General features: G+C 52.8%; 2 protein-coding genes across 9 annotated transcripts in view; both read right to left on the reverse strand.

Annotated features, from left to right (window-relative positions):
• The window catches only part of ARAP1 (ArfGAP with RhoGAP domain, ankyrin repeat and PH domain 1), a 61,877-nt gene extending 57,738 nt beyond the window's left edge, over positions 1 to 4,139 (reverse strand). For 4 of the 5 annotated variants that reach the window (XM_010973085.3, XM_010973082.3, XM_045508745.2 and 1 more), the window contains exon 1: positions 3,987 to 4,138. The gene's annotated coding sequence lies outside the window, so the exon portion shown is untranslated. Of the gene's footprint in view, positions 1 to 3,986 lie in introns of all 5 variants that reach the window. The other variant, XM_045508746.2, reaches the window with a different exon arrangement.
• A 1,755-nt stretch (positions 4,140 to 5,894) lies between these two features.
• The window catches only part of STARD10 (StAR related lipid transfer domain containing 10), a 31,754-nt gene continuing 16,433 nt past the window's right edge, over positions 5,895 to 21,215 (reverse strand). For 3 of the 4 annotated variants that reach the window (XM_074372587.1, XM_074372588.1, XM_074372590.1), the window contains 5 exons: positions 10,007 to 10,154; positions 9,290 to 9,393; positions 8,472 to 8,589; positions 6,566 to 6,618; positions 5,895 to 6,314 (listed from right to left, as the gene is read on the reverse strand). In XM_074372587.1, the coding sequence (XP_074228688.1) occupies positions 6,069 to 6,314; positions 6,566 to 6,618; positions 8,472 to 8,589; positions 9,290 to 9,393; positions 10,007 to 10,154 (669 nt within the window). In that variant the 3' untranslated portion in view covers positions 5,895 to 6,068. Of the gene's footprint in view, positions 6,350 to 6,565; positions 6,619 to 8,471; positions 8,590 to 9,289; positions 9,394 to 10,006; positions 10,155 to 21,215 lie in introns of all 4 variants that reach the window. The other variant, XM_074372589.1, reaches the window with a different exon arrangement.

Genomic DNA, 21,215 nt, shown 5'->3' on the forward strand with positions numbered 1-21,215 from the left:
ACCAGAGCAGTAAGCAGACCTCCAGGAGCTGCTCACCTAGGACTTTGACAGCAGCCAGTCCAGCCTGCAAGCAGGATGCCCTTGCAGGCATCCCATCCCCACAGCTGGTCACCAGTAATGTCACCTGTCTAGGTGGCCCTCCAGTCCCTGCCTGCCACCCCAGTGAGGAGTTTGCAGAGTAGGACAGGATGTTGGACTCCTCTGCTTGTAGTGTCTCCCAGTACTCAGGGTTCCCACTGTGAAGCAATAGAAATTCAGACTCCTTGCTCTCCTATATAATAAATGATCTCAGAAAAATCACTTAACTTCTCTAGGCCTCAGTCCTCATCTCTAAAATGAGAACAGTGCCTACCCCATAAGACTTCTTGAGAATTAAATAAAATCAGTACATAAAACGTTTAGTTAGCATAGTGCCTGGCATGTAGTAAACTTCCAAGAAATAGTAGCTACTGCTATTATTATTACTACTATTAAATAGTAATTTTGTTATTGAATTGGTCTCTTAACTCTACATCCCCTCCCAGTGACTCTGATTGTCCCAATGGTCTGGGACAGATGTCCTGATTATGGGACAGAATTTTTTTCCCCGTCTAAACTGTTTCAAAGGATGAGACAGAGAGAAGTTCCACAGGAAAGTCAGACAGAAGACCAGCCACACACTGCCCGCCCACCCCTAGCCCCAGGCCACCCCTGAACCTGGGGTCAGCTGCCTTTTTGGGCTGGGACTATCCTCCTCAGAGCCCCCAGAACCCTAGTTGGAATGTATAGGAAGATGGCCTGATGGGGGTGCTAAGTGGACAAGATGTCCTCTCTGATCAGGGCTGGGGGTGCTGGTGTTGAGTCAGTGGCAGGCCCTGAGCTTTGCGGGGAGTGCACTTGTCAGGGATCTCTGAGGGCCCTTATATGAAGGGCCTCCTGCTGTTTGGACCATTGGTGCAGAGCGCCTTTCTGAAACATGAAATGCCCTTCTGTGCAGAGCTGTGGAGGGGGACGAGTCAGCTTGACTGAGACCAGAGGAAGGGCTGACAGGGGCCATCCAAGGGACTGGGCCACGTCTGCTTTGTTGGGGTCACACTCCACTCAAGGCTGCCTTGGCTACCGCCCATGAGAATGCCTCTCACTGAGTGGGACCCTGGACTGAGCTCAGGGGTGACGTCAGGCTAGGGAAGGGGAAATCAGGCCAAAGGAGGCAAACAAGCGCCTGAGTCCTGATACTGCCAATACCCCTTATTTGCTGTGATCTTGGGCAAGTTACTTAACCTCTCTGTGCCTCAGTTTCCTTATCTGTAGAATGGAACCTAACTTCTAGGCTTCTAGGGAGGATGAAACAGAGGTGCTGTGTGCACACTTGCTGGCATCATTCTCTCTGATGTTACTACTCAGCTCTCTCTGAGGCTGTTTCTTCCCCTATTGTTACTGGAGGGTGACTTTTGTCTCGTGGAATGATGTAAAGTTAAATAAAGTAACAAATGTGCAGTGCCAGGTACACAGTAGGTACTCAAATCTAGAAGAGCTCCCTCCCTCCTCACAAAAGAGCCCAGATAGGAGGCAGGGTCAGTCCTGACCTCCACTAGGGCTTGCTGTGTGACTCTGATCTGATCTCTGGCCCCTGGTCTCAGTCTCTCCTGTGAAAAAAGCCTCAGGGCTGAGCGGTCTCTGACTGGCCGTGGCTGTATCTGCTCCAGCCTCCCTCCCACCTCCGTTCCCTCCTTCCTTCTCCATTTCCAATTCATGTCCTACTGTACCCCTTCCTGCTGCAACAGAACCTTTGGGAGCCTAAAGCAGAGTGGAAGGAACAGCTGGTGGGCAAGGGGTATCAGCCTTTAAGCAGCCCAGGGCCCATCCCAGGCCCCCAAGGGTTAAGATCTAGAGTGAAGGGCGGTGGGGGGGCCAGGGTCAGCACTGGGCAGACGGGCCTGCAGCCCAGGGCCTGTCTCCCCTCCCCCCACCCTGGGAACAGAGGCCACTTGTTTGGGCATCAGCCGGCTGGCTTTGAGCTTGGCCAAAGAGAGGGTGGGGAGGGGAGAGGGCCCCCGAAGAAGCGGAGGGGACTCCCCTCTCTCCAGCTGATTCCCTAGGGCTTAGTACTAGGCTAGTCCACCACTAGCCCTTAGGGCTCTCAGAGGCTTCTTACCCCTCTGAAGTGACCCCTTCCCCCTACGTTCTCCTTGTCTTCATTCAAACACTCACTGCTGGGGGAAGGGTTTAGACTCAGATAGGTCCAATTCTTGCCCCAGCAGAGTCTCTCTTTGGAGTGTGAGACCAGGGCTTCTCAACCAACCCTACAGACAGGGAAATGGAGAAGTCTGGGAACTTGCAGAGTCACATAGTGTTTGGTGGTTGCACAGGGACTGTCCCAAGTCCCAGTCATCCCCATGACTCTGCAAGCCCCTTCCCCACAGAGCTCCAAGGAGGCCCTTCCCAAGCTGTGCCACTATACAAGACTGAAAGGCTAGACAGGAGGAGGCAATAAGCAGCCCACCTCTGAAGTTCCAAAGGACCTAGGAGGTTTGGATGGGGAGAAAACTTCTGGAGGATAGGGGGAAGACAAGCAACCTGCACAAAGGGCTGAGGCTTGATGTGTGGGAAAGTATGGCTGGAGTCCAAGAGATGGTGGGGGTGAGGCTGGGGCTGATAAGGGCGGCCTGAATGCCCCAACAAAGCCTGGGGACAATCAAAGCCTCTGGTGTCTTCTGCCCACTTCCACATCACAGCTGTCAGGACTCTGCCTGGGACAACCCTCCTCTTGCCCTGCTCCAGGGAGCAAGCGGCAAATGGGGAGACAGGATTCCCAGGCCAAGGTCTGGACAATCGTCAACCAGCCATGGGACTGGGGAATCAGTACTCTCTACACCCTACCCCTGTTACCCATTCCAGCCACACCCATCTCCTTGCCATCCCTCAACTTGCAACATTATGCAAGCTGCTGCCTTTGCACAAGCTATGCCCTCCTCTGAGGTCCTTATCCTTGTGAATTACTACTTAACTGCCAAGGCCCATTCCAGTCACCTCCTCCTCCCTGAGCCTCCAAGAGTCTCAGCCCCTGATTCCATCCCAGTACCTGTCTGCACCTGTCTTCTGACTCTGCTGGGCATTTTCTACTCTGTAATGAGCTTGCTGGGAGGTCTCTCCTAGCCTGGACGTTCTGCTCTCTATGCTAGGCATGCTAGGTGCCTCTGGACCTCGATGCGCAGCACACAGCTAAATCCTTCCCTGAGTACCACCATATATCTCTCCAACCCCGCAGCCCTCTCCCCACCAAGCCTGGGTATGGGGGAAAGCTCCCCAGGACGGGAGCTTTGGGGGAGAGGGATGCATATGCCAGATGCCAACCAAAGTTCCGCAGCACCAAAACCCACCTGGGACCACACACCCACCCCGTGCCCCCAGGCTGCACTCCAAGTCTGCTCTCTCTAGTCCCAATAACCCACTCCACGCTTGACCCCATTCAGTGAACACACACCTTCTTTTTACAGCAATTGGGCCAAGTAGGGGCTCTTGGGAGGCCATGCCCCATTTACCGGTGGGGAACTGAGGTGCAGGGACCGGAAGTAGTTTGCCCAAGATCACTAGAGCCCCAGTTTCAGCGAATAGGGTCATAGGAACGTGCAGACCTGTAAGGGTCTCCGCGGTCAACGAGGTGGGAGCCTTCATTTTACAGATGAGAAAACCAAGGCGCACGAGGGCAGGTTAGCTCCGAATCCTGGGAGCCTTCAAGCCAAAAGGCTAAAGGGTTGAAGGACCACTGTCCTGCCGGTTCGCCCTTCGCCCTACCGCCTCAGGCCCGACCTCGCATTCTCAGGAGCCGACCCCCATACGCACCAGCAGTCAGAATAGACGCCGTGACCCAGAGAAACGCCCGCGGAAGTAGGCGCCGGTCGCAGAGTAGCCGAGCGGCCTCGGCGTTCCCTTCTGCGGAATGGGGAACTCCAGGCTACACCTGGCCAAGGGGCGGCGGACGGGGAGGACCCGGCAGCCGCACTGACCTGTTCTGAGCGAAGACTCCACGCGTGGAACCAGGGTCCAGGAACCACCACTGACTCACGCCGCAGCAGTTAACTCGCGGCCACAGGCCGGGCGCGCCCACCCCGCCGGGCGCTTCCGCCCGCCCCACGTGACGCCCCGGGGAGGGGGAGGGCGGGGAAGGGTAGGGGCCCGCCCCCTTCCCGGCCACGCCTATTCGCCGTCTTTGAGTGGGTTAGCCTGGCCCGCCTTGCGGACAGGTTGGTCTGTGCGTCTCCAATCCTCTCGCTACTCACAGGTCCGTTTCTGTCTCCTGAGGCTCAAGTCTACTTTTACCACCACCGCCCTCTGAGTTTCCATGTCTTCCTGACTCGTCATTGCCGCCCTTCTCCCTGGTGACTCTGCCCCTCGTAGGGACAAGCCACAAACCGCCCCTACTTCAGGGCGGTTAGGGGCAGTTGGAGGCTGGAAGACCAAAGTCTCTGACCTCCTCCTCCAGGAAGTCCTTCCCCACTTCATTCTTTGAGGATATCTTACTTCTCTCCCTGGGCCCACATCTTCCAGTGGCAGAGTAGTGGGGAAGATGCATTAGAAGGCCCAAGGATCCCTTGGCTAAAGGCTGTAGCCTGAGGTCCTGGCACCCAGACACCTTCCCTGGCCTAGAGAATGGGAGATTTCCAGCCATCCTGCCAGCACACACACAGATAAGGGCCTTGGGGCTGGTAGGCATTCCTGGGTCCTGTGTCCAGGGCTGAGATTGGGAGTCATTAATTTGAGCACCTACTACATGCCAAGCCCAGTGCTGGGCAACTTATTCCTTTTACTTAATCTGCCTGAAGGTAAAAATCATCACCGCAGGTTATGAATTAGTAAATGAAGCTCCAAGAAGTTCCAGGGCTTGCCCAAAGTTACAAAGCCCGTGTTGGACAAGCTGGTTAAGTCCTGGTGAGTTATAGAAACTCCTGCCTACCCACACTGGACGTTCACTCTGCCCCTCTAGGAAAAAGAAGACTAAGAGTCTTCCTGACAAGGCAAAGGTAAGTCACTTCCCGGGAAAGGAGGGCAGGACCAGACCTTGGGGAGAGCTTCAGGCCCCAAATTCAAATGGGGTACAAAAACACTGGAGAGGGGCAAAGCACAGGCCCCTCCTCCCCACCTGATAGCAGGGGTGTCCCTGGGGCAGCAGAGGGCACTTGGAGACCACAGAGAACAGAAGCTCAGGCATCCCTGTAGACTTCAAACAGCCAAGTGAAACACAGGATCAGGGGACTGGCTTCTGACCACTGGCAAGGGGCTGGAGGCCCTACCCCTTCTGTTAACACAGGCCTGATGTGTTCTAAATGACCTAGGGAGGGCTCAAAACACAGGGTTTTGTCCTTCACTGCACTGGAGTCTGATGACAGTCACCTCAACCCCCAAACTCCCTCCAGAACATGCTGCCCCAACCTAAGCTCTGAGGCCCACAACCCTGTGGTCTGAGACCCAGGGACTTCTTCTCCTCCTTCAGTCACAGCTGGAGAGTGTCAGACCCCCCAGTCTACAGGTTGGACCCAGGGGGGGCCTTAGGCTAAAGTTCTTTCAGTTGAACCCCACTCTCTGACCCCTGACCCTGGGCCTCTGGCCTAACCTGCTCCTTCTCTTAGAGCAGTGAAAGGGAGCCAAATAGCCTGGAGTGAATGGCAGAATGAACACACAAGGACAGGTGGATGGATGAAGAGTGAACTAATGGATAGACACAAGGAGAATGAATACACCATGGACAGGAGGGTGTGACCCCCCCCCAACTACACATGGGGAAATGAGGGGATGCCTAAAGGGGCAAACGCCAAGTGATCAATAATGAAATTAACAAAATGAACTGTAGAACTAAAGGACCAAGGGCAGCGGCTGTGCCCTGAACAGGTGGGAAGCAGGGAAGGGATGAGCCGGCCGAGGCTGTGAGATCGTTTATTGGGGCTGTGTCCAGCCAGGCCGCAGAGCCAGCCTGGACCAGAAGCTCGCATCCCCAGGAGACGCAGAGGCTGGGGGAGGGGAGAAAACGCGGGAGAATCCACCGCCCCTGGGCTCCGCCCCATCTTGTCTGGGTGCCTGCCCTGGTGCTGAGCTCAGGTGAGCGAAGTGTCGTCGTCACTGCCCTCGCCGCCCGCGCCGCCCGTGCGCTCCTCCCGGCTCTCTGTCACCGCACTCTCGTCGATGTTCTCCAGCGAGTCCGCATGCTGCACCGACAGCTCCGACAGCGCCAGGCTCGGCAATGGGCTCTGCTCTGGGTGTAGCCACGGTTTGAAGTGCGGCTGATGCTTCTGCTTCCACTCAGGGTACTTGACGCATGCCTTGTACATCTTCTTCATGGCCTGCGGACCCGCCGCACCGCCGAATCAGGGGTGAGCTAGGCGCGGGACTAGATCTTGGTCAAGTCCTCTCCCGCGCCCTCCAGCGGCTCAGCCCGCAGCTCCCAGGATCCTGCTTCTTGCCCCAGTTTCAAAACTCCGCCCCTCAGCCCTAGCTCCCCACCGTGACTCCCAGTCTCCAACCCTGACTCCCCCTCCTCATCCCGGAACCCTCACCCCAACATCCATAACCCCAAAGTCCCAAGGCCACTCACCTTGGGAGCCAGGAACTGAGAAGATTTATTCACCACCCACTTGGGTAAGGAGCCTACGAGGTCAGGGAAGGGTAGTGAGGAGAAAAGGGAAAAAGCAGCATCAGGGACCCAGCCCCCACCAAACACACATACCAGCCCCCTCCCTCCAGCCTGGGGCTTCCAGGGAGGACACCTTCTTCTCCATGGATGGGTGGGTGGGAAGGTGATGTGAAGCCAAGTTCTTTAAAACTTCATCATCTTCACTCCCTCTTTCTACCTTGGACCAAGGTCCTCAGGCTCAACTCTTGTTACCCCCTCTCCTCCCCTGCTCCCCCTACCCAGCTCCCAGTCCCCACCCCAGGCTCTCTGCTAAGCCCCAGACGGCTGCATGGAAGAAAACCACAGGGTCCTAGGTGACCAAAGGCAACACATGGATTGAAATCCTGGCCAGTCAAACTCCCACCTGCTGCCTGCCCTTCAACTCACACTGACTTCTTTTCTCATACTCATCCCCTCTACCTTCGGTGGCCCTGATGCTCAGCCCCTCCTTTGCCTGTTCTTCCAAGCCCCCTGCCCCAGGAAGCCTAGCTGCTACACAGGCCTCTGGGCTGAGCATGCCAGCCTGGACTCACCTGGAATTCATGGCCCAGTTCTCCACCCTGTCTCATTCTCGAATGTCTACTCTGCCTCTAACACCAGACTCACTCCTCCAGAGGTGCTGGGGAGCTCTGGCCCTGGCCACTAGGCCCTCAGTGATGCTGAGGGTATACCCAGGCAAAGATACTCAGGACTTATTTACCCACCCACTAGTCATTCATCCATTCCCTCGCTCACTCCACATCCATTCAGTGATACCCACACTCGACCAGCCCTGGAGACCTAGAGAGAGGGCCCCTCAAGATTGAGGGGCCCAATAATGTGCCAAGTGCTCTGCTAGAGGGGGACAGTCCCACAGGGCAGGGAGTCAGTGACTCCTATGAGTATCAGGGATAGAGGAGGTGACATCTGAAGCAGCCCTAGAGGGATGCGTAAGGGAGGAGAGGTGTTTCTAGGCTGAGGGAAAGGGCTGCCTAGACAAGAAGGTAGGAATATGTAAGCTGTGTGGAGGGACTGGGAAACCTGAGGAGAGGACTTAGACTCCCCTCTGAAGGCAATGGAAAGTCACATCACAAAAGAATTTTAAGCAGAAGAGAGTCACAAGGAAATAAATCTTCTGGAAAAATTCCTCTGGTAGCTGTATGCACAGACAAGGTGGCTGAGTATGAAGACAAATGACAGATTCAGGAGCTATTTAGGAGGTAGAATCAATAAGAATCAGTGACTAGATTTGGGAGCTGAGAAGAGGGGGCCCCAGACAACCCCCAGGTTCTTGGCATGAGTGACTGGAGGGCGGAGACTTAGAAGAAGGGGCAAGTTAGGAGGGGAGATAGTGAGTTCAGCATTGGTCACAGTGAGTTTCAGTGATACTAGGGGACACATCCCAGAGGCCAGTGGCCACAGGGATCTGGGTCTCCACAGAGACAGATGTGGTCACCTGGCTACAGAAGCCTGGAGAGGAGCTGAGCCCTCCCAAGGAAAAGAGGACTGGGGCCTGGAAAACCCAGACCTCCAGGATGGGCAGAGGATGGGGGCCAGTGAGACAAACGGAGAGGGAGCAGTCAGTGAGCAGGGAGCAAGTCAGAGCATGGGGGTGTAGGAGCCCAGGAAGAGGGCTCTAAGCTTCGCCATGGAGCAATGGCTACCACCCTGGCCCTTGCTTTTCAAACCATTGTAAAGACTCAAACTTTGGTTCAAATATTTGGATGGAGATGCTCCCAAATACAAAACACCTCCTAACAGAAGCCTTTTTTGATCCCAGCTGATCAAGGCCCATCCCCTGTGGTTTAGGGAAGAATCCCATGATGGGCTTCCAAGACCAAGCCCTCACCTTTGGGGTCCACTTGGGCCAGGTAGGTGATGACGCAGTTCTTGGGCCCCGTGCTCTGGATGAGGTAGCCCGTCTGGATGGACACAGCTCGGACCAAGTCTTTCCGAGGTGGGTATTTCTGGGGATGGAAGGCACAGGGAGGTGAGACTCAGGGTGGGTGCAAAGGAGGCATCTTTGTGAGTACATGCGCACGTGCGTGCACGCACACATACACACACACTAGAGTTGGTTCACATCCCCTGGCATCCACTCCAGGCCAGGCCTGATGCTGGGGTGAGGAGGAAGGGAGGAGTGAGACTAGGTCCTCCTTGCCCCTCTTAAGATTTCCCTGTGCCCCTCTTAAGATTTCCCTGTTCCCCTCCAGAAAGACCCCAGTTTGTGGTCAGGATTCATGAGCATACACATGGGCACACAGACACACACATACACATAAACCTACACACTCATCCTTGCCCAGGCCAGCTGTACTGCCTGTCCTGCCTGCCATGGAGATCAAGATGACCATCCTTAGGGAAAGCCAGAGACCCTTGCCTCTCACCCCTTACTCTCCCCTTTCCTGGCCAGCCCATCCCACCCACTTATCCACAGTGATGGCCCACACTGCTCTCTCCTTATCTGCTTGAAAGCCCCAGCAGGGAGATAGGAGCCACTGTTCTCACTACCTACAAAGGAAACTGAGAGCCAGAGGGCATGCCTGGCCTGAAGTCACAGGGAAGTCATGGTAGCAGCCAGGGCCCTCTCCCTGGGCTAGGCCTGCTGGCCCAGCCCTACCTGGTACCTTCCCCTGTTCACCCAGCAGGGAAGGCAAGTTGACTCACAGGATGTTTGACTGAGTAGTTCATAATGATGTAATCAGTGCCCATGGGGAGCCAGGAGCGGAGGGTGATGACATCACGATTCTTCAGGGGCTTTGGACACCTCCCTGTGGAGGGCAAGGGTCAGTTCAGCTACACCATGGGCCTGCTTGCCTGAAAGGGAGGGCGTGGCAGAGCCCAGAGACCCAGGGATGCCTGGTTAACTGCCAGCTCCCCCTGATCCAAACAGGTTCACCCACCCACCCACCAGACCTAGTTTCTGTAGGAAAGAGACAGAACAGAATCCTCTCCCCTCCTATCTCCAGCCATCCCTGCTCCTCACAACCTCACATAGCCCTTACCTTGCTGGCCTGACCATTTGTATATGTGAATGTGAGTGTATGAGAAAACAATGGTATTATTGTGAGTGTGGACATGAAAATGTGTGACTGTATGTGGCAGATGGCTGTGGGTTGTGTACACAACTCTGTGTCCATGTTTTTGTATGGAGTGTGTATACATGAACACGGGAGTGCATATGTGTTTGTGAGTATACATGTATATGTGCCCAAGTATCTGGGAGTGGACAGGGATGTCAGGGAGAGTGGCCCTACATCTTCGGTCTCTGAGCAGCCTGGCCATGGGAGGGACCACAAGGAGAGAAGGTGGGAGGAGAAGCCTTGGCTGGAGGCCTGGATGGAGGTGGAGGGGGCTGGGATCAGCGTCCTTGCGCCTGCTCACAAGAGTAATAGCCCACATCAGCGTTGACTGTCAAGCGGGCAATGTCGAAAGTCTCAATGACGTTGCTGTCCCACTTCTTTCGGTATTCAATGTCATGTAGGACGTCGTAGAGCGTCTCTGCTGGCACATCGCGGCACTCCATCCGGCACTGCAGACAGACACATGGGTTGTCAGGGCCACATGGGGCTCAAAGCCCTGGTCAGGGGATAGGAGGGCAGACAGGCAAAGCGGGTAGGAAGAGAAGGAGGACAGGGAAGAGCAGTGACCTCTAAAGCCAGCATGGGCTCGCCTCTTGCCATGAGCCCTGTCCAGCCCTCCCAGAAGCCAACTGTGCTGGGAGATAGACAGTCACTGTATCAGAAACCATCCGCCCCATCCCAGCCCCTACCAAACCTACCCCTTCGTCCCAGTCTCCTCCTCTCGGAAGTCTTCCTGAATTACCCAGCCAGACCTTCTGGACTCCCATACACTGAGTCTCTTTATCTGTGCCCTCCAGGCCCCTGAACTTCATGGGCAGAGGCTCACAGTCGATTCAGCACAGAGCCTGGCATGACTATACGTTAAATGAAATGAAAATCTGAATGAACAAACAAATGCCTAAATGGATGATTTATTTCCTCCATGATATGTGTATTACCTGGCTATACCATTTGTCCCCCTATTTTTTTTTTTTTTTTACCAACAAATATCTTTGGATTTCTTACTATTTGTTAGCCTGTTCTCAAAGAGCTTTCCATGTAGAGGAGCAAAGAGCTTAGGATACCCTTTTATAATTTAACCCCCACAATAACTCTGCCAGGCAAGAAATCCAAGGAGAGACTTAAGGCTCAGAGATGTTAAGGAACTTTCCCACAGTCACCCAGCTGGTAAATAGCAGAGCTGGCATTTAACCTAGATCACATGTCTGGAAAGCAAGTAAAAATAACCAGGTTTCACTAGATTTACACTCAGCAAGGTGAAACTCAGTCCGTATCCTTGTTCTATGATTTTTTTCACCCGAAAGCCCAAATCCCAGGATCAAATTCACTTCAGTGAATGGACAAATTTTATTGTGTAGTTTTAAGGTTTCCCAGAACAGGGTGTTCAGATGATGCCAAGGGAACCACACATATTACCTTCTACTGAAAAGGAAATACATGCAACAATATGAGGGAGGGGCCATACTGCCTTCCCCCTAATCTTGGGTTAGGCCTTGGCACCATGAATGGTGATGAGAGGACACAGGAAGGACTCATCACACTACCTATTGGGTATTCTGGGCACCAGTGCACTCATCAAGCCCTGGATATGCTTCACTTTACAGGAAATACAAAGGACAGAGGAACAAGTATCACCACAAGCATACAGCTAGGCAAAGCCAGATGGTGAGACATTCTGCAGGGTTACTGGTAAATGTAGCCTCTTCTACAGGTCAGTGTCATAAGGAAGGGACTGGGCCAGACTGAGACTTATAGGATACAACCACCACATAGAAAGTGTGGTCCTGGATTGCACAGTGGCTTGGACACAACAGCTATAAAGGACATATTTGGGACAACTGGAGAACTATGAATATGATCTGAGTATTAATAAGATACGCTGAAAATTTCCTGATACAAAATGGTGGAGATTTCTGCCTGAAGAAAAGCAGGTTACAAAGTGGAATTCATGGTCTAATCTCATTTTGGGGGCAAATATCAGCACAGAAAAAGCTTGGGAAGCACAACTGCTGAAGTGTTAACAGTGGCGATCTCTAAATGGTGAGAATATGATGGTTTTATTTTCCTTTTGCTGTCTGTATTTCTAATTTTCTAGAATATATAGTACTGCTTCTGCAATAATGAAAAAAAGTTTTTTTTAAAAAAGTCCCCCAGAGATACTGAGAGGTGCACTCACCACATGCCAGGTACTGTCCTACACATTACCTTAAGCATTTTATTCCTACAGCAATGCTCTCAGGTATCAGCCCCATTTTAGTTACAAAAACCAAAGTTCAAGGACAGCTCCAGCCCACAAAGACTCATTGTGTCATCCTCCCTCCCTGCGTTGTGTTTGCTTTTCTGCTCCATGAGGGGGTATGATAGAACCAGTCACTTAACCAGTTCCAGCTCTGCGGAGCACAGAAGAGTCAGAGATGACTCTGAGGCCTGTCCTTCAGAGGCTTCCAGTTGAGGAAGGAGACCAACTTGGAAATGAAGAGGTGCCCCAGACTGCCCAATAGAGCAGAGAGGAGGGGGTCAGCTTTGCAGGGTGGGGCATGGGGTAGTCAGTGTTCATGGAGAAGCTCAGGCTGGAAGGTAGGCATCTAGCAAGTGGCCCAGATGCAGGGGCAGGTAAGAGTGTGGCCTGCAGGGGATCTGAATGAGCCCAGGGTGTGCTGTAGCCTAACACTCAAAAGGTCCTGCTTCCAGGTTGTCTTGGAGAAACACGTGATTCTGAGGTGGGGTTGGAGTAGGTATAAGATGAGCCTAGAACATCTTACTGTGCCAGAAAGGAAAGATGATGTACGCACAGAATGATAGGGACCTTGCCCAGCAGACACAGGAGCTACAACCAACTCATCAGGGTTTGCCCAAGGCTCTCCCAGTTTAGCATTAAAAGTCCTGCATTCTGGGAAACCCCTCAGTCGTGGGTAAACTAGGACAGTTGGTCACCTATCAGGGGCTAAAGCTGGGCCAGCCCGTGTATTAAAGTGAATAATGATAATAGCAGATTATATTCTACTGAATAAAATAGGAAACCAAAGTATATACAGGTATGAATAAATAAATTGAATGTTTGATGAGGAATAGTGTATTTACATAGTTTCAAAGTAGCTGCCCATCAGATACTTATTAATTACAAAGGGAAAACCAGTAACTTCACAGTGCCTGGCAGATACTACCTTAATCAAGTGATCAAAGTAAACATCATTAGTGCTGGGACAAGTTACATCTGGGTGTTGCCTGACAGAATGCAATGAAAACAATACAGGCACCACTTAAGTGATATTTCTGCCAAAGATGCATGATCTGAAGCTAATCATAAGGAAACTCAGACAAACCCAAAATGAAGGACTTTTACAAAATATCTGGCCTCTAAGTGTCAGGGTCATGAAAGTCAAGGAAAGACTCAGGAATTATATCAGACTGAAAGAGACTACTGAAACATGAGTGAATGAATGAATGCGTGATTGGGCAAAGTGATGAGAAGGATGGGATGGAGAAATGGCAGAGGCCAGATCTGGCATCATCAGGAGCATCCCAACAACCTTCCACTGAGCAGCCATGTGATGGTCCGAGTGCTGCACCTGACATTCAGCACACACTCGCTCTTCACCCCCAGCTTATGAGCTGGGTCATTCCTGTGCTGCAAAACAGAAAACTGAGGCTCAGGAGAGGAAGCAACCTGCCCAAATCATACGGCAAGAAAGCAGCAGAGCTTCAAAATCGGATCTTCTTACACTCTTAACCATCAAGGAGCACTCAAGTGTGGCTTCTGAGGAAACCAGAACTTCTCTAAATCCAAGTTTGGAAGCTGGTTTGGCTTTGCAAGTAATCAAATGTGTTATCCCAGACAGTGAGTGTATGGAAGGGCAGTGACAACAGAATTATGCTTTGTAGGTTAGAATCCAACCTGGGAATGCCTCTTCCCTTGGGTCAGCCTTGGTGTGCCAGATGCACCCATGCTGGGGGCACACTAGAAGGGCCCACATTGTCCAGACTGCCCATTCTTCTTCTGGACTCCTCGGCCAGAGCTTTTCTGGTAGGACCAGAGGTCTCCCTCTGAGACAGCAGGCAGTGGGAGGAGCACACTGAGCTATAAGACAGACCGACACTGAGTGGAACATAAACTCTGCATAATATTTTATCTTTAAGAAAAAAAGAGAAACTTCAAAGGTTTCCCAAGCTCATAGCAGGCTCCTGGGGAGGAAGGTCAGCTGTGGGGCCTGCTGGGAAGCTGAGAACCCAGGTTGTGGCCGTGGCGCTGCAGATAAGGAAACTGAGGTGGTCTGGGTGGCCAGTGTGGAGCAGCTGCAGCCCTGGCTCTGGGCCCAGCTCTTTCCACAGCCCCTAGGAGGCAGCGGGGCTGCACCAAGAGAGGTAAATTACATCCAGCATTGTTCCTGTCCACAGTGGCAGCCGCCACATGGGCAAGGTAATTCTAAGAGACTTCTGGAGGGACCGGTGGGGGTAGGGGTGAGTCACTGGAGAGCACCTGGTGGGCGGGGCTGTGACTGGAACCCACAGCCACTGGGGCCTGGGCAAGTCAGTCACTTTGGCTGGACACCTGGGAGCCCCCCTGAAAACCAGAACCTAAGGGGTGGCAGTGCTGGGACTGCTTAGCCAAGGAGTGAGCCATGCTTGACTGCAAAACCCTTAAGGCCTGGTTTACAGCAGGAAGTCTGACATGCAGCCATTTTACAGCTGAGAAAACTGAGGCCCAGAGGGAGCAGGTGACACTAGAGAAATTAGACTGAAATTCCCCTGCACCCCACTTTCTCCAAACTCCATGAGGTAGAGACTTAGGATTGCCCAGAACCCCACAGAGCCAAGGTCAGAAGCAAGAAAGGCTATCGGGGAAGCTCCTAGAGGCTTTGAGTCTGGCAATTTCAGGTTCTAACCCCGGCTCCTCCCCTTAGGCACAAGATTTAACTTGCCTGAATCTTTGTTTCCTCATATGAAAAATGGAGATAATAAAGGTATCTATCTTATGGGGATGTTGTGATTAAATTAAATGAGATAATATGTGTAACATACCTGGCACAAATACCCGCAAAATAATAGCTGTTATTACTCTAGCAGGTTTCCACAAGTAGCCATGCACCCTTCTCCACAGGGCCAGGACCAGGTCACATTTGCAGCATGGGCCTCTTTATATTTTGGGCCCCAGGCGCCTCTCTTTCTTCACCTAGACCTGCCCTTCCATCCACTCCACTTTCTGGAGTCTGCTGTGTGCCAGGCCTGCAACTGGGCAGCAGGGACCCAGAGGCAAACCAGACCTGGGCTCTTCCCAAAAGAGGTCCCATCAAGTGGGCGGTGGGAGTGATGGGGACACAAAATCCCCCTAGAGAATGAGCTGGACTGAGGGAGGTGGGGCATGGGAACTAGGGGATCAGAGGGCAACTGAGCCCAAAAGGAGAGAGAAGGCATTTCAGGCAGAGACTGGAGGGTGCAAAGGCCTGGAGGCTAAATAAATAAGTATAGAGCAGGGTCCAGTGCCCCAGCTGTGTCTCACTCTACCCTTCTCCTCTCTCCCACCCCTTGCCCTGTGCTTCTTTGGGAGGCCCTTCCCAGGCTCCGTGTTAGAGAAGAGGAATCTCCACAGGAGGGAAGTGGTGGGGGAGGGGCTGCAGTATCTCCCAGGACCCAGGGAGATGGCTGACCTGAGTAGGGCGAAAGAAGGCAGGTCACGTCCATGGGGCTGTGGTGTGGCTTTGAGGGCCAATGGCCAGGGCAGTAACAAGCAAACTGAGACACAGACAGGTGGACCCAAGTCTGGCCCTCACCCCAAGACCTCACACAGTGGACGGGTCTTCAATATCCTTGCCCATGGGATATGTGGGGCATGCAGAATATCCCAAAGTCCTAGGGACCAGCGGATGATCTCTTCCACCACCAGTCTTCAGGTTACCACTGGGGAACCTGAGGCCCAGAGAAGAGCCTGAAACATCCCTCAGGCTGTGCTGACTTCTCAGCATGCTGATTTTAGCAGTTTTGTTAAAGGAGTAACTGTTAAGTAAATCACCCTTTCCCAAAAGAACTATATTTAAAACAGAGAAAGCGCTCCTGGCCAGGGGTGGGGCACTAACTATCAAATCAATCATAGCCTCAAACAATAGCCACAACCTCAATAACCATTACCATATGCTCCAAATCACTAATTCATCATCCTACAAAGGAGACAGCAGCACCTGGACCGTGGACCCCACAGGGGCTGAAATTTAGGTCAACCCACCTCCGCCAGCTGTCAAGGGTGCCAAGCTGCATTCTATACGGACATTGGTTCTTACCCTTACCCAAAATCCTAATGGGTATCATTATCTCACTTTACAGATGCAGAAAGTAGGTCCCAGAGAGGTAAAGTGATTGATCAAGGCCACATAGTTAACAGAGGTACAGTGGAGAACCAGAGCCTGGTATGACAGACTCCAAAGTGTCAGAACTGTGTTTCCTCCAACAAGGGGCAGGACTGGCTCAGCTAAAATAAACACGCTGGCAATGGAGGCTGCCTTAGTTAATTGATGGTTATTACGCAATATTCACTGGATTCAGAAGGGCTTGCTGACCAAGGAGGCGAAGCTCAGAGAGCCTTCCTCTAAACAAAATTCCTGACTCCATCCTCAGGCCCCACTGGGCTCAAAGGCAAGGTCGTGCTTTTCCAAAGCCCAGCACTGGAGCTCTGCACCTAGAAGCCCCTTCTGAGAAGGCTCAGGCCATTGCATTGCCCACCAGGCCCAGCTTGGCACCCTCAGGCTCAGCAATTCCAGGCTGTCTGGTCAGACAGGCCTCTACCCTGCCACATCCTGCCTGTGTGGCCGTGGCTTGGGCAAAGGGCTTCAGCTCTGAGTCCCAGTATCTTCATCTGTCAAACAGGGATAATCCTTCCCTCAGAGTGGAGCTGTGAGGATTAACTGAGACTTGTACGTAAAGCCCCCAGAGCAGCTGCCCTCCCTTCCGCCCTAGGCTCCAGTAGCTTTCCCTGACGTCTCAGGCCCTGCCGAGGGGAGTGCTTTCCTAGTAATACCAACGGGCACGACATACAGGGACAAGGAACAAAGTTTAAAACAACGAAAATGTCCTGGATCCCATCATAGGGTAGATGGACAGGGAGGGGTGGGTGACCCTTTTATACCAGGGCCCTCCACCGGCTCCAACCTCAAAACCCACAGCGAGGCACTGCCCCCACCATATCAGTCCAAGCACTGAGACATACAGAGACTGTCCCAGAACACACAGCAGATGAGGGGCTCAGCTCCAGTGGCTCCTCTGCCCTGTCTGCTCCGGGTCTTCCTCCTGGAGCCACTCACCACCTGCTTGCTGGCTTCAGGGCCCTCCACTGCCCCTCCCAAAGGCCTCAGAGGGCCAGCATGGAGCCAAGCTGCTTGAGCACCTGCCCTTGCCTCTCGGTTTCTGGGCTTCCCCCAGAATGGAGCCCCCTAAGGCCTTCCCCAATGTCCCCCCCAGATCTTAAGAGCAGCTCAACAGCACTAACACAAGGGATCAGGGGAAGTGGTGAGAGGGTGTGCAGGAGGAGAGAGATCTGATAAGTCCTGCTTTCCCAAGACCTCCCCTCACTGGCTCCTGTGCTATTTTGTCTTCAAACTTTGGCTTGGCTGTTCCCTGTCCAGACAGCCCACCCTGCTCCTTAATTCTTCAGGTTGGGCTGGGGGCCTACTCCTCTACCCCCGACCCCTACTACCAATGCACCTCCCTCCATCAGCACACACTGCAGTGTATCAGTTTGCCTGCGGCACCATGGTCCCTTGTTCATGGCGTCCCCAGTGCCTGGCATAATTTAGCAAAGAACTGTTGCCTGAATGGAAGGATGGATAGGTGAGCCAACAAACAGGTCATGCCTGTGTGAATGTCTCTGTGTGAGTGCTGGGGCCGTGGCCGGTGGTCCTCAGTGCTCCTGTGGAGAAGGAAGGGTCGTCATGAAAACCTCTTGGACTCTTGTAAAACTCTCTATGGCACCTGAGGCTGATTACTACTACTGCCTTCACTCTCTTATAAAATGGAATGTAAGAGGGGGTCAGAGACAGGTTCAGGGCAGATTCTGGGACCAGCTGTAAGATCTTTAATAGTTCTGATAAAGAACAGTAAACTAGAGCTGTACTGAAGTACCAATTCATAATTGGTAAATTAGCAAAAACATATAAAATACCCACTGCTTGGGAGGACGTGATAAAACTGTTACCCAGTTAGTGACAGCAAACACTGGTTCCCCTATTCTGAAAAGCAATTTGGCAAATATTTTTAAAATTATAAAAATGTATCTTTCAACTCAGTTTCTGGAACCCCAGGACCAGAAATGTATACTCAGGAAAAAATATACAAAACAAAGAAAAAACATTCTGTTACAATATTCATGACTATATTATTGCATTTGTAATTAGCACAGTATATTGGAGGACAACCTGGAACATCACCAACAGCAGGGCCTGGTTAGGTTAAGAATAATACATCACCTTGAGTATCACCCAGCTACTAAGGACAGTGGGCTCCCCCAGGTTAGGGACAGGGGCCCCTCAGAACCCAGAACAGGCCTGGCAGGGAGCAGCTGCCAGAAATGTTCATGAATTAATAATTCTGTAGCAATAGGAGAAACTTCCACAGATGCACTGTTAAATGAACAAAAGAGGACACAAACTTGTAGCTGTGCCATGGTCTAAACTGTGTATAAATTATCTACACCCTTGAATGAGAGCTGGAAGGAACCAGGGAAGAGTTTCACTCAGAAATTGAAGCTCTGGGTGATTTATTTACCATTTTTAGATTCTTGTTACTGTTGGTACAATAGAGTTTATACAAGATAAAGAAACGATACTTTTTTTTCTGAGTGTTGTCCAGAGTCCCAAGGTCCCGGTTCCCTGGACCAGGAAGTCTGGAATCAGCTGAGATGGCTCTGAGGCAGCCCAGGCTGATGCCAAGTTACCTCAGAAATACTCTGCATGGTGCAGCCATGCCGGGAGCGGAGCCAGAGGGGACTCAGGGCCCTTCTAACCTCGGCCAGGGCACAGGCATGAAAACCCTGGAGCCTCAGGGCAGGGACCAAGGCAAGTAGGGGACACAGGCACAGGGAGGGGCACCTATGCAGAGTCCTACAGGATGAACAGAAGAGTAGATGGCACCCAGATGTGAGGACAGGGAACAGGCTCCTGGCAGAGGCGCTGGCCTGAGCCTGGGGACTAGAAATGGCCTGGCCTGGCTGGGGGAAGGAGAGAGCTCATGCAGTTCCACGAGGTAACCCGAGTGGACAAGGATAGAGGCAGGAGGAAATGGAGTGGTCCCTTGGGTCCCTCAGACCATTCATTCATTCATCCATTCAGCTAATGTTAACAGTGTGTCAGCCCTGTGCCAGGCTCTGTGCTAGGGGCCTTGTAAATTCACCTAATTCCATCCTCTCAGTCACCAGGAGGAGGGAAGACCATGCCCATTTGTAAATGGTGGCTAAAAAGAGTGAAGTGAAGAACCATCCTGGAACCCAGTATGACCCAGAGTCCACCCCTGAGGCTGTTCCCTAAGAACCAGGCTTTGCTCTGTGAAGAACCCAAGGAATTGCAGGTGGGCCAGCACTTGGCCAAACAAGGACTGTCCCTGGAGGGTCCATTCTAGGGGCTGGGGCTGTTGGAGAGGCTCTGCCTGGAGTTGGGGAAGCTGGAAAGACACAGAGAACAAATGTGGTGTGGGCCCAACACAGGGTCTGTTTCCCCCACCTTCAGGCTCAGAGTTCTTACCTGCAAAATGACCAGACAAGCCCAGTGCCAGGGGATCTGGCAGCAGATACCCCCAACCCATTTTCCCTCCAAAAGTGAAGCCGTCCTGAGACTGGTGGTATGGGGAGGTACTGCCATGCCTCCCCCAGACACAGCTTCCCCAGTCTGCTCAGGAAGACCAAGCCAGGCCTCTCTGCTGCTCCCAACCCAGGGCTGAGTGACTCATCCCTACTCTGCCTCCTTCCCCCTCCCCTCCCTCCAGTCTCCAGCGGCCTCCCTGGACCCACCCCCACCTCCAGGCCCCAGCTCTGCAACCATGAGGAACATTCAGCTCTGACCTCTCAGAAGCTGACCTCCTGGTCTGGAGCTCCACTCTGCTCCAGCCCTGGGGGAGATGGGGGAGCCAGACAGAGGAGGTAGAGCTGAGAAAGATAGCAGAGAGTGGGTGGACTGGCAAGAAAAGAAAGGGGGTGAAGGAGACCAGTGAAATAAGACAGGGGCCAGGGCTGACACACAGATGTCAAGACAAAGACAAATTGGATAAACACTTCCCAGGGCTTTGGGGACTGCCAGTGGCCTGATGCCCCCAAAACTCTCTAATGAGCTCCAGATTGTGTCTTCAGCAGCCTCCTGGGCATCAGCCCCTGGACAGCCTGCAGGCTCACATTCACCATGTCTGCTACTGTTGTATCATCCACCCCCAACACCCACTCCCCTCCTGGTCCACTCAGCCATGACCTTCCCAACAGCTCCTCTTTGCCAACCCTAGGCAGGCCTTACCATCCCTGCTTGGAACACTGCAGCCGCATCCTCATCACTGGTCTCCTGGCTCCCAGGCCAATCTGTTGCCTGCAGCCAGGGAGCTTTGTAAAACCCAGTGATGACGGTACTGCCCAGCTTGAAAAACTGCAGTCTCTGCCTTCAGGATCAAATCCTAACTTTAAAACATCCTCCCCACTCTGGCTCTGCCTCTACTCCCTCCTCACCCATTGTCTATAACCCTGCTCCTGGGAGTGCACCTCACTGAGGGGCTCACCAAGACCTTCTCAGCCTGCCACCTGACTCCTGTTGGGCCCCCCAGGTCCCACATAGATACCACTCCCCCCATCTCCACCATGCTGTCAGCCACTGGCCTCCCTCGTCCTGAGTCCTCACGAAGGGCTGTCAACGTCTCCATTGGTCTTCCCAGCTAGGCCTTAATAGCAAGGCCTGGGGCTGATCCATCTCCAGGTCCCCAGCACCAGCACAGTGGCTGGCAGAGTGGATGGGAAGCAGGAGAAGAGGTTCATCAAATGAATAAATAACTAGGACAGAAAAAAAAAAAAAAAAAGGAGAAAAAGGGACACATAAAGGCAGAGGCAGTAACCATCAGAGACAGGGATAGAAAATACACCCTAAAGGGAGACTCTGAGACCCAGAGACAGGCCCAGGGGCAAAGACAGGAAGCTGGAGGGAAGCAGGAAGCAGGGATGGGAAAACCGAGGCAGAGCCAGAGTTGAGCAGTGGGGTGGGAGCCACCAGGAGACAGCTGAGGAGACATAATTGGATCAGAGACAACTCTGCTGCAGTGAGGGGGTGTGACTCACACACACAGAGTAACGCCAGACACAGAAACACACACAGAGTCTCACACTCAGAGGCACAGACACAAAACCTTAGGTGCATACACACATACACACACACCCAATATGGATTTAATGACCCTTGTCAGGTGCCCGCCCCTGAGGGCTCATAGTCTACCCAACTAAGGACCAGATGACACACACAGTCACTCACAATCCAGCTCCACACACAGAGGGCCCAAGTACAGAA

Source organism: Camelus bactrianus, chromosome 10, assembly GCF_048773025.1.
Source record: "Camelus bactrianus isolate YW-2024 breed Bactrian camel chromosome 10, ASM4877302v1, whole genome shotgun sequence".
In the NCBI taxonomy this organism is placed as follows: Eukaryota; Metazoa; Chordata; class Mammalia; order Artiodactyla; family Camelidae; genus Camelus; species Camelus bactrianus.